The sequence below is a fragment of the Cavia porcellus genome, unplaced genomic scaffold (assembly GCF_034190915.1).
Source record: "Cavia porcellus strain 051 isolate PalLab524CR breed Dunkin Hartley unplaced genomic scaffold, mCavPor4.1 scaffold_5, whole genome shotgun sequence".
Classification (NCBI taxonomy): domain Eukaryota; kingdom Metazoa; phylum Chordata; class Mammalia; order Rodentia; family Caviidae; genus Cavia; species Cavia porcellus.
Genome location: NW_026947488.1, coordinates 52,379,451 through 52,390,877, shown reverse-complemented (window position 1 = coordinate 52,390,877; position 11,427 = coordinate 52,379,451). Strand labels below are relative to the sequence as shown.

Sequence of the window (11,427 nt, the reverse complement as noted above, 5' to 3'; positions counted from 1 at the left end):
ACTGGTTTGGCGCCCCGCCAGCCGCAGCCCGTAACTGGAAGTCGAAACAAAACAAGCAGCTAAGACTGCGACGGCGGCGGCGGCGTTAGCAGCGCCGGCACGGGGGGACGGAGGGGGGCGCGCCGGAACCGGAACCGACCTGACGCCGGAACCGGAATCGAGGGCGGGTTGCCAGGGCCTGGAGAGGGCTGGCGGTGGCTGTCTCGCTTGGTGAGTGGGGCGGGCCCGAATCACCGGTGTGGCCGCAACGAGGAGGCTGCTGCGCAGGCCAGGGGCAGCTTCTTCAAGGTCACGGGCTGTGCCAGCCCCGACATCTCGAGCCCCACGGTGTGCCGGGCCCACCGAGGCTGGGAGAACCGTTACGCTACTCTGGTGGCCGGCCTCCGTTCTCAGAGAGTACTGGCGGCGAGCGAGGGCTGTTTCCTGGAGGAGGTTGGGATGGGCCCGGGGTTCGGAGGTTGACGCTGGGCTGTGGTCAGGAACTTTGCAGAGGCCTATCCAGCCAGCTCGGGTCTCTAGACAGCCCCTTTCCTGCTTTAATGTCCTCGAGCATGGGGGAGGGATGCGACCTGCGCCAGAGATGTTGATATGAGAAGGAAGCAGTTGTCCACCTCACAGCTCTGGACCTGTTATTAAAGATCCAGCTCACCAATGCCACATCTGACCCCAACCCCCCAGGAACATATAGATTAGTTACTGTAAATCTTGCTACCTGCTCAGGCCAGGGCCTGAGATTGACCAGAGTCTTGCATTTGTGGTTTGTTCCCACCCTCATCTCAGTATCTGATTTTGAGAACTTCCTTTTAGATGGTGAAGCTGCCCAGAATTCACTGGCAGTCCCTTGGGCAACTAGGTAGAAAGACTCTGTGGCCCAGAGCTGCCGTTGAGTGAAAGGACTTAGGAAAGAAGCTGATGTCTATTCTGATCTCAAGCTGGATGCCTGTCATGTCTCAGTACTGGAGTCAGCCCCTTTCTGGCTGGCAGAAAGTTGTTCCTTGGGATGGAGAAAGACCAAATAGTACATAGCAGCAGGTTCATGACAAAGGTGGGAGCTGGCAGGAGGCCAATGGGACACCTTAGAACCGGGACCTTTGCTGTGCAGTAAACAGCAGGACTGGACCCATTTTCAACCACAGCTTGGCTTTCCTGCTGCCTGATGGTGTCTGCCTTTCCTTCCTTCCTCCTCTACCTTCTACTTTCCTAAGGGTGACTAAGTAGCCAGTGAGAGTGGAAGAAAAGAGAGCACCCTGCCAAGAGAGCTAGCCCTGTGGGCTGGAGCCATGGCTCCTGTTCAGAGGACGAGTCTGGTCTCAGGCCATGACCGTCTTGACCTGTTGCCTCCTCCGAGAGGCTTCCACTTTTGGGATTCTATTGAAACAAGTATAAGGAGATTCAGAATAGCCTGAGAATATTCAGGGCTCCTTTAAGTAATGAGATGTTGCTCTGTAGGGTTAGGAGTTTCCTGGATTACTGAGCCTTGGATTGCTGATTCCTGACTGTAGCCAGGCAGCAAGTTGTTGGGCCTTGGCAGTGATCACTGGTCCCTTTTCATTAGGCTGTAAGTACCTTGCTGGAGAGTTTAGCCACAAAGAGTTGCCAAGATAGCCGGGCCAGGAAGAAAGCGCCGCAGCCCTGACCCAGCTGCTGTTGCCGACCCCGGGGCACTCTGGCTGTCAACCAAGCGGCTGAAGATGTCTGGAGGGGCCAGTGCCACGGGCTCAAGGAGAGGGACCCCAGGACTGGAGGAGGCTACTAGTAAGAAGAAGCAGAAGGACCGAGCAAACCAGGAAAGCAAGGATGGAGATCCTAGGAGAGGTGGGAGTGGCAGTCCCTGAGTGTTCATAGCTTCCTTTTCTTTCCCTCTAACTGGACATACAATGACCTTTGCCACTCCCTTTGTCTTGGTTTGGTGCTGACTGAATGCCCCATGGCAGGTTGGGTGAAGCCTCGGTTTTGAACTTGCTACTTGGCTGAGATCCAGAAGATGGTGTCTTGAGGTGGTGGGGTCTAGGAAACTGGCTCCTTATCATTGCCTCCCTGGTCTTTCCTTTGTTGTTAGGGTCACTGTCCACTCCTCGAGAGGAACAGATTAAAGAAGGTAAGTAGAGAATGAGACTTTGAAGTGCTAAGAAAGGTGAGGTAGCACAAGGAATGGGGTTCCCACTTTGGAACACACTCATTAGGGCTGAGTCTCTGGTATGGGTTCATCCCCATCATCGGCTGGTAAAGACACTTGTCATCTCCCCTTACAGAGTTGTTGCTTGATTGGAGGCAGAGTGCAGATGAGGTGATCATCAAGCTTCGTGTGGGAACTGGTCCACTGCGGCTGGAGGAGGTGGATGCTGCCTTCACAGACACAGACTGTGTGGTGCGGTTTCCAGGTATGTCCATCTGCCCTAAGTGCAATAGGTTATTTGAATTTTCTAATTATCCCTGTCCCCCAGTTCACTGCCACTACTCTGTCTCCAGGAGGTCAGCAGTGGGGTGGTGTCTTCTATGCTGAAATAGAAAGTTCTTGTACTAAAGTACAGGCCCGCAAGGGTGGTCTCCTGCAGCTGGCATTGCCCAAGAAGGTGCCTCTGCTCACGTGGCCCTCTCTCCTGGTGAGTTTCAGTACAGAGTAGGGTGGGGATACTCAGTGTAGTCGTTAGGGCTTGATTATTTGTATTTTTGGCAGAAGAAACCTCTAGAGACCCAGGAACTGGCAACTGGTCTGTGGTCCCAAGAGAATGGACAGGAGCTGTCTCCTGTTGCCCTAGAGCCAGGCCCTGAGCCCCGCCGGGCTAAGCAGGAGGCCCGGAACCAAAAGCGAGCCCAGGGTCGTGGTGAGGTAGGCTCAGGGGCCGGCCCTGGGGTCCAGGCAGGGCCCAGCGCCAAGAGGGCTGTGCATCTCCGCAGAGGGCCAGAGGGGGAAAGGTCCAGGGATGGCCCTGGACCCCAGGGTGATGCCCCATCCTTCCTGGCTGATCCGGACACCCAGGTGAGAGCTGGATACTTGTTTTGTTCTTAGGAGGTGCTGGGGTGGGGGTGGGGGAGTGTGTGGATCACCCTAAGGCTGATTCTGCCCACAATCTTGCCATGAATAGGTTGAGGCTAAGGAACATCTCCATGTACCACCACTGAACCCCAAAACCTGCCTTCTGGGCTCAGAGACAAATTTAGCCCTTTTGTCAGGAGAGAAGGCAGTGTTTCCCAGGAATGACACAGTCTCCTCAGCCATATCCCAAGTCAGAGACCCTGGGAAAGATGGCTGTGTCAAAGAGGATATGGCAGGAGCTGCAAATGTTACAGACTTGGCAGACGGTAAAGGTGGGGCTGGAAGTGGGCAGGCAGAGCCCTAAATTGGGTTGCATGGTTGGTGGGTGGGTAGGGAGTAAACTAGCAATAGGCTAAAACTTGTCTGGGTACTGAACTATGGTCTCAACATAGAGCCTGAGTCCATGGTGAACCTGGCATTTGTTAAGAATGACTCATACGAGAAGGGGCCGGATTCAGTGGTGGTGCACGTGTATGTAAAGGAGATCCAAAGGGACACCTCTCGAGTACTTTTCCGGGAGCAGGACTTCACACTCATCTTCCAGACCAGGTGGGTGGTTGGGTAGGAGCTGGGGCAGACAGTGTACCTCAAGTGAGGCCTCACATCTCATTCTCTTCCTTTTGTCCTTTTTCCTGCCCTGCTCTGGTCCACAGGGATGGAAACTTTCTGAGGCTGCATCCAGGCTGTGGGCCCCACACCATCTTCCGATGGCAGGTGAAGCTCAGGTGGGTGGTGCTCGGCCCTGTCACTGTACCTGTCCCACCTGGGGCTCCACCTCTGTGGCCTGTCAAACTTGAAGCCTCCTTTACCCAAGTCCCTGAGCTCAGCCTTTTCCTGCAGGAACCTCATTGAGCCAGAGCAGTGCACCTTCTGTTTCACGACTTCTCGTATCGACATCTGCCTCCATAAGCGTCAGAGTCAGCGCTGGGGGGGCCTGGAGGCCCCAGCTGCACGAGGTCTGCATACGAGCTCCCATCATTGCCCAGCGCTGCATGACCAGGGACCCCCTTTCCTGCCACATGCTGCTAACCACCAGCCCCCTCATTCCCCCTTTTTAAGGTGCAGTGGGTGGTGCAAAGGTTGCCGTGCCGACAGGTCCAACTCCTCTGGAGTCAGCCCCTCCAGGAGGTCCTCCACACCCCCTGACAGGCCAGGAGGAAGCCCGAACTGTGGAGAAAGACAAAGCTAAGGCTCGATCTGAGGATGTGGGGCTAGATAGCATGGCTGTCCGCACGCCCTTGGAGCATGTATCCACAAAGCCGGAACCACACCTGGCCTCGGTGAGACTCCTGGTGTGGGAAGGGCTAAAAATGGAGGCTAGCTGGGTGTGGTGGTACATACCTATAATCCCAGGATTTGGGAGGCTGAGACAGGAGAATCATTGACTGAGCAGCCTGTTTCCCTACCCACCCACCCCCATCCAAAAACAAAAAACAAAGAGTAGAGGCTGGAGAGCCTCAGATCGCTTTCTCACATCTCTGCTTCCACAGCCCAAGCCCACATGTATGGTGCCTCCAATGCCCCACAGCCCTGTGAGTGGAGACAGTGTGGAGGAAGAAGAGGAGGAGGAGAAGAAGGTGTGTCTCCCTGGCTTCACTGGCCTTGTCAATTTAGGCAACACATGCTTCATGAACAGCGTCATTCAGTCTCTGTCCAATACTCGGGAACTTCGAGATTTCTTTCACGGTGAGGTTAGGGCCAGCAGCCTGGGGTAGAGGCAGAAGCGATGCCTTTAGCCCTCACAATTCCGTTTGGCTGCTATTCCTAGACCGCTCCTTTGAGGCTGAGATCAACTACAACAACCCGCTGGGGACTGGTGGGCGTTTGGCCATTGGTTTTGCTGTGCTGCTTCGTGCACTGTGGAAGGGCACTCACCATGCCTTTCAGCCTTCCAAGTTGAAGGTGATCGGGAGAAGGCAGGGAGGGCTGGCCGGCAGGGCGGAGAGGGGGTGGTAAGGTTTCACACTCACACCTTGGCTCCTGGATCCAGGCCATTGTGGCAAGCAAGGCCAGCCAGTTCACAGGCTATGCCCAGCATGATGCACAGGAGTTCATGGCTTTCCTGCTGGATGGGTTACATGAGGACCTGAATCGAATCCAGAACAAGCCCTACACAGAGACTGTGGACTCGGATGGGCGGCCTGATGAGGTTAGAGTGGAGGTCAGGGCCAGTATGTCTTGTGTGCACCTTAGCCCCTAGGTGTCCTTGGTTGTCACCACTGTCTTCCTCAGGTGGTGGCTGCAGAAGCATGGCAGCGGCACAAGATGAGGAATGACTCTTTCATCGTGGACCTATTTCAGGGCCAATATAAATCCAAGCTGGTGTGCCCTGTGTGTGCCAAGGTGTGATGGACTTCACTCGAAAGAGATCCCCTGGCCCCAGCACTGCAGAAAGGGAAAAGGAAGTGGTCCTAGTTGGGCTCAGTTTGCTGGGTGAGATCAGGTCCAGAGAAATACGCATTTTTAGATCCTTCTGGGCCACACTGGGGGAAGGAAGCTGGCAGTGAGACCTTGGGCTCCCTGGCAGAAGGGATCAGGTAGGGTAGGCTTCCTCAGTGAGGTAAAGGCAATGTTAGGGTTTAAAGGTGTGGTATAGCAAAGGTGTGGCAGGATTTGTGGGTAAGATCAGAAAGATACCTGGGGTTGTAGGTGAAAAAACAAAGCCGAATAAGTGGTTAAGCTGCCAGGAAGACTACTAAAAAATGGGACTGTGCTTTCCTGCTCCATTTATTGTTAATGAGAGTTTGCTGGTTGGTTGTAAGGGTCTTGAGAGATGTGAGAAGGCCTGGATGAAGCTTTCTGTCCATGAGTATCATTTCTTTCAATACCTTAGTGCCATCTGTATTCACAGGTCTCCATCACTTTTGACCCATTCCTTTATCTGCCGGTGCCCTTGCCACAAAAGCAAAAAGTTCTTCCCATCTTTTATTTTGCCCGAGAGCCCCACTGCAAACCCATCAAGGTGAGGAGTAAGCATCTTTCCACTGGGTCGTCCTCTGGAACCTGGCTCACCTACTGACTCCACCCTTGTCACCACAGTTCCTGGTGAGTGTTAGCAAGGAGAACTCCAGTGCAAGTGAAGTTTTGGATTCACTTTCTCAGAGTGTTCATGTGAAGCCTGAGAACCTGCGCCTGGCTGAGGTATGCCTGTGTTTTCCCAGGCTCTTACATCTGTGGACATAGGTGTGTATAGATGAGTGGGGTTATTGGCAGCTATATGCATGTGAGCACACGAGAGACACAGGCGGTATGCTCTTGTTTGAGGCACTGTGGAAACCAGGCACTGGGTTGTGTGACAGAGGTGCCCTTAGTTTCCAGCCATGTCAGTTTCTCCTTTCATGGTGGTTGACCCCTAACTTTCTGTTTTTATTTATGGAGTTTGAGCTACAAGCATCCCACCATTGTGTGCTTTTTCTTCTTTCTACTGCTTTGTCATTTTGTTCCACATCTACATGCTGGCCCTCTCTGAAATTTCTTAGCCTTTAGACTGGCAGTGCCATTTGTCTGGAGGGGAGCTAAGGGCCTGAAGGAACAGAGCTTATTTTCACATGGGATCTATGTTCATTGTCCCAGGTGATTAAGAATCGCTTCCACCGTGTGTTTCTGCCCTCCCAATCCCTGGACACTGTTTCCCCATCTGACACACTCCTCTGCTTTGAGCTGCTATCCCCAGAGTTGGCTAAGGAGCGAGTAGTGGTGTTAGAGGTACAACAGGTGAGTGGGCTCTGACCTGCTAACACAGCACTCTGGTGGGGAGGGCACTCCTCCCTGGCCTTGCTGAGTCGAACGACCCACCCTAGCGCCCCCAGGTGCCCAGCATCCCCATCTCCAAGTGTGCAGCCTGCCAGCGGAAGCAGCAGTCAGAGGATGAAAAACTGAAGCGCTGTACCCGGTGCTACCGTGTGGGCTACTGCAACCAGTGAGGACCCCTGTGATTTCCCCTCACCCTTCCTCTCCTTCTAACTTGTCACTGAGCCCTGTCTCTCCACAAAGGCATATATGTTTTAAGCCTTCCTGCTGTTAACCTACTTTTCTAGACCCTAGGGGAGGCAGAGCTGGCCTACCCAATTCTTAGGGTCTCAGACTATTCCCCAGTATAGAGGAGCTGGGGCTGAGGTCCTGTTTTTATCTTCCCCTTCCTTCCAGGCTCTGCCAGAAAAGCCACTGGCCTGACCACAAGGGCCTCTGCCGCCCTGAGAACATTGGCTACCCCTTTCTGGTCAGTGTACCTGCCTCACGCCTCACTTACGCTCGTCTCACCCAGTTGCTAGAGGGATATGCCCGGTAAGTGCCCAGAGGGTGGAGTAGGATGGGGTGGTAGAGGAACAGAGGTGCTCAGAGGCACTAGATGGGCTGGTGAGCACTTACTTACATCTCTGTCTGTTGTCAGATACTCGGTGAGTGTATTCCAGCCACCCTTCCAGCCTGGCCGGATGGCCTTGGAGTCACAGAGCCCTGGCTGCACCACACTGCTCTCCACTAGCTCCCTTGAGGCTGGGGACAGTGAGAGGGAGCCTAGTCAGTCTCCAGAGCTCCAGTTGGTGGCCGAAGGAGACACAGGAGTTCCCCGATTGTGGGCAGCTCCTGACCGGGGCCCTGTGACTAGCACCAGTGGAATTTCTTCTGAGATGCTGACCAGTGGGCCCACTGAAAGTAGTTCCTTGCCTGTTGGTGAGAGAGTGTCCCGGCCTGAAGGTAGGAACCAGCAAGAGGTTCTGAGGATTAGGGTGGGAGGTAGTGAGGCTGGGGATGATGGTTTCGATCTGGTGGGCAAGGAGAACTCTCATGATCATGTTCTCTTGTAGCTGCTGTGCATGGATACCAACACCCAAGTGAAGCCATAAATGCCCACACACCCCAGTTCTTCATCTATAAAATTGACGCATCTAACCGAGAACAGCGGCTGGAGGACAAAGGTATCTGAGACTGTGGGTGGAAGGCATGAGTGTGTTGGGCTGCCTGCTCTCCACAGCTGCATGACTCTGTTCCTGCCTGTCTACAGGGGAGACCCCACTGGAGCTGGGTGAAGACTGTAGCCTGGCTCTGGTTTGGCGGAACAATGAACGCCTGCAGGAGTTTGTATTGGTGGCTTCCAAGGAGCTTGAATGTGCTGAGGACCCAGGCTCTGCTGGCGAGGCTGCCCGTGCTGGCCACTTCACCCTGGATCAGTGTCTCAACCTCTTCACACGGCCTGAGGTGCTGGCACCTGAGGAGGCCTGGTAAGAGCAGGGCAGTGGGCATGGCGGTGGGCAGGGTAGAGGGAGAATGTCCTGGGTCTGAGCCCTTTTTTGTCCTTTATTAGGTACTGTCCACAGTGCAAACTGCACCGGGAAGCCTCCAAACAGCTGCTGTTGTGGCGCCTGCCCAATGTGCTCATTGTGCAGCTCAAGCGCTTCTCCTTCCGTAGTTTCATCTGGCGTGATAAGATCAATGACTTAGTGGAGTTTCCTGTTCGGTGAGCAGTGGTCCGTGATAACTAGGTAGGACAGGGATCAGGGAGCACCTCGGGCACTTGATGACTATTCGTCTCACCCTTCCCTGACTGGGACCATAGGAACCTGGACCTGAGCAAGTTCTGCATTGGTCAGAAAGAGGAGCAACTGCCCAGCTATGACCTGTATGCTGTCATTAACCACTACGGAGGCATGATTGGTGGCCATTACACGGCCTGTGCACGTTTACCTAACGATCGCAGTAGCCAGCGCAGTGACGTAGGTGAGGGCACACGTAGCCAACAGGATAGGTGTTAAGGGTGATGTCATAGGTTGTATTTACATTCTTCCTACCCTGCTGTAGGCTGGCGCTTGTTTGATGACAGCACTGTGACAACGGTAGACGAGAGCCAGGTCGTGACCCGTTATGCCTATGTACTCTTCTACCGCCGACGGAACTCTCCTGTGGAGAGGCCCCCCAGGGCAGGTCACTCTGAGCATCACCCAGACCTAGACCCTGCAGCCGAGGCTGCTGCCAGCCAGGTGAGGCATGGGGGAAGCTTTATAGGCTAGTTGGGGCCAAGTCAGATTCGGGGGGAGGGTTGGGGGATACAGCATCTCCTCCAGCCATAGGTCCTTCAAGCTTTGGGACCTGCAGAAGTTAGAGAAAGGGTTCTCTAACTTGAGAGCCTCATCTAGAGGCATCCTGGCTCTCAGAGGACACTCAAAAGGTATATGTCGGGCTGGGGATTTAGTTCAGTGGCATAAACGCCTGCCTTACAAAAGCGTGGTCATGAGTTCGATCCCCAGTACCGATTTAAAAAAAAAAAAAAAAATCAAAAGGTATATGTCAACAATATACTGCCACTAGTAATATGCACAAAGGCTGAGGTCAAGTACAACTGTGAGTCTCACCAGGCTGTGAGACGGTGCTGTGAACAGACTATCTGACTTCTCCCAGCTCTCCACAGCTTCCTCACATCTTAGCTTGCAGACCTGCACTTGAGATTTGTCCCTGTGTTTTGGCTTGCATTCAAGATGGGGCCTGTCAGTGTCTGGCCATTGTCATACTCCCTGTGTTGAACCTTCAGGGCCTTCCCTCGCTTACTGACATGGTGTGTCATATGCCCAGTTTGTGGGCACTGTTCTCCCACTTTTCTGGACTGCCAGCCTTCTCCCGTGATCCCATTCTGTCAGCTTGGAGAAGCTCTCAGAAGACAGTGGTCAGGATCTGGATATGGGCAATTCCCTAGGAGATTGCCTTGGAGTTGGCAGACCCATCTTCCATGAAGCAGTCCCTTTTTGGGACTCAAAAATTGGCCAAATGACCCCTCACCATCCCCAGGAGAAGCTTCGTGTGGATTGGGAGGCTGTTTTGAGGCCAAAAGACCCAGGAGTCTCATACACTGATCTGATCAGACTGAGACTGACCACCTGCTCATCTGCTGTTTGATCTGCACTGCAGGGGTTTAGCCCCAGTCATAGAGGCAGGGCTGTCCTAGCCAGGGGTCTCAGGGATACTGGGTCCTCCTACTCCTGGGTGCTGATGGTCATTTCCACATACCATAGGCTTCCCGGATTTGGCAGGAACTCGAGGCCGAGGAGGAGCTGGTGCCTGAAGGGCCTGGGCCTATGGGTCCCTGGGGACCCCAAGACTGGGTGGGTCCCCCACCACGTGGCCCTACCACACCAGACGAGGGCTGTCTTCGGTACTTTGTCCTTGGCACTGTGGCTGCTTTGGTGGCTCTTGTGCTCAACGTGTTCTATCCTCTGGTATCTCAGAGTCGCTGGAGATGAGCTCACCTGCAGGCAGCTCCTAGGAGCTGGCCTACCTGTCTGCCCGCCAAGCAGTGCTTTGTGGTGGAGAACAGCACTGAGCTTTCGGCCTCAGTGTGTACATCTGGTGGGAGATGTTGGGGACTGTGGCCTCTGAAGGGGCAGAGTATCCTAGGGTGGGTATCCACCTAGCTGTCCGTCTGCTCCTTCTGCTGCACTTACCCTTGGCCTGGAGCTTGGTGCTACCCAAGCTACTTCCTGTATTTAAATCCTTAATAAAGCAAAGCTATTCAGGCCTGATCTCGTCTCTCTGTCTCAATACTGCTGCTATCTGCGCCTGCCTTAGGGCCCTCCCTTGGGTGCCAGGGCTCTGAGCCAGCACCCCCGGGATGCCAGGCGGCATACTGGGCAGCCCTCAACCCCTGTCCTCATATTCTGTTGCAGGGACTAGGCCCTGGCCAGGCCCCAGAGGTGGCCCCCACGCGGACAGCCCCTGAACGCTACGCCCCCCCTGTGGACCGCCCAGCCCCCACCTACAGCAACATGGAGGAGGTCGATTAGCAGGTCCCTGGCTGATGGGAAATGGGGTTTGGGGATCCTCTACAGAGGGCCCTCTCTTTGCCACTTCTCTTTATCAGAGGACACTGGCTGTATCAGTGGGGAGTTGGGGGGTATAATTTGGGGGGTGGGGACCTCATAGGTTGTGACCTCTGGTTAGCTTGGTCCCCCAACCAGTAGGCCTCGGCTTTTCCAGCTGCCTCCAGTGCTGTGTGATTTGATTCTCAGTTGTACCTTCAGTTCTTCCTGACCTGCATTATAAATGTTATAATTTTATTCTAAAAATTGTAATTTTTTTTTTTGCATTTTGAAAGTGATTGCTGCTGTTTAAATATATTTTAAAAATAAATAATAAATAAGCAGATGACTTAGTGACTAATCTACCACATGCTATGGCTACCTGCCCAGTCCTCCATCATCTTGCGTGTGTGTGTGTGTGTGTCTGTTTGTCTGTCTGTGTTTTGGAGACCCTGAAATGCTGTAGTCAGAGGGGCAGTTGGGGGATCACAGCTCACCCCTGGTGGGTCATGAAGCATCCCCCATGCCATCAGCTATGGAGCCTACCTGATGCCCTGTTGTTCCACTGGTTTAGAGTCTCATGTAGAAGTAACTGGTGTCACTGTC

The 11,427-nt window shown here is 53.9% G+C and overlaps 1 protein-coding gene across 16 annotated transcripts; it reads left to right on the top strand.

The window, feature by feature from the left end:
• The first annotated feature begins 21 nt into the window (after window positions 1–21).
• Window positions 22–11,165, top strand: Usp19 (ubiquitin specific peptidase 19). Of its 16 annotated transcripts, none has more exons than XM_063248839.1 (27): window positions 22–210; window positions 1,556–1,815; window positions 2,060–2,098; window positions 2,253–2,381; window positions 2,470–2,603; window positions 2,681–2,980; window positions 3,087–3,309; window positions 3,430–3,586; window positions 3,691–3,762; window positions 3,878–3,993; window positions 4,097–4,317; window positions 4,528–4,723; window positions 4,806–4,939; window positions 5,028–5,186; window positions 5,270–5,380; window positions 5,889–5,999; window positions 6,077–6,178; window positions 6,611–6,751; window positions 6,838–6,956; window positions 7,184–7,321; window positions 7,428–7,732; window positions 7,843–7,953; window positions 8,040–8,256; window positions 8,340–8,492; window positions 8,592–8,752; window positions 8,834–9,012; window positions 10,690–11,165. In XM_063248839.1, exons 2-27 carry the CDS (start codon window positions 1,692–1,694, stop codon window positions 10,804–10,806), a joined length of 3,969 nt encoding a protein of 1,322 aa, XP_063104909.1. In that variant the 5' UTR covers window positions 22–210; window positions 1,556–1,691; the 3' UTR covers window positions 10,807–11,165. The 16 variants fall into 16 exon arrangements, with proteins under 16 accessions (XP_063104909.1, XP_063104908.1, XP_003476712.1 ...); XM_063248838.1 differs by lacking the exon at window positions 10,690–11,165 and adding an exon at window positions 10,039–10,545 and having other exon boundaries at window positions 3,087–3,303; window positions 4,103–4,317; XM_003476664.5 differs by lacking the exon at window positions 10,690–11,165 and adding an exon at window positions 10,039–10,545 and having other exon boundaries at window positions 3,087–3,303.
• Window positions 11,166–11,427: the final 262 nt, after the last annotated feature.

Excerpts from the sequence above, each read along its gene's own strand:
- Usp19 (XM_005006632.4), top strand. The coding sequence starts at position 1,692 with ATGTCTGGAGGGGCCAGTGCCACGGGCTCAAGGAGAGGGACCCCAGGA. Across the intron at positions 2,981-3,086 it reads TGGCTGATCCGGACACCCAG|GTTGAGGCTAAGGAACATCT; the intron begins GTGAGAGCTGGA and ends TGCCATGAATAG. Across the intron at positions 6,000-6,076 it reads CCCACTGCAAACCCATCAAG|TTCCTGGTGAGTGTTAGCAA; the intron begins GTGAGGAGTAAG and ends TTGTCACCACAG.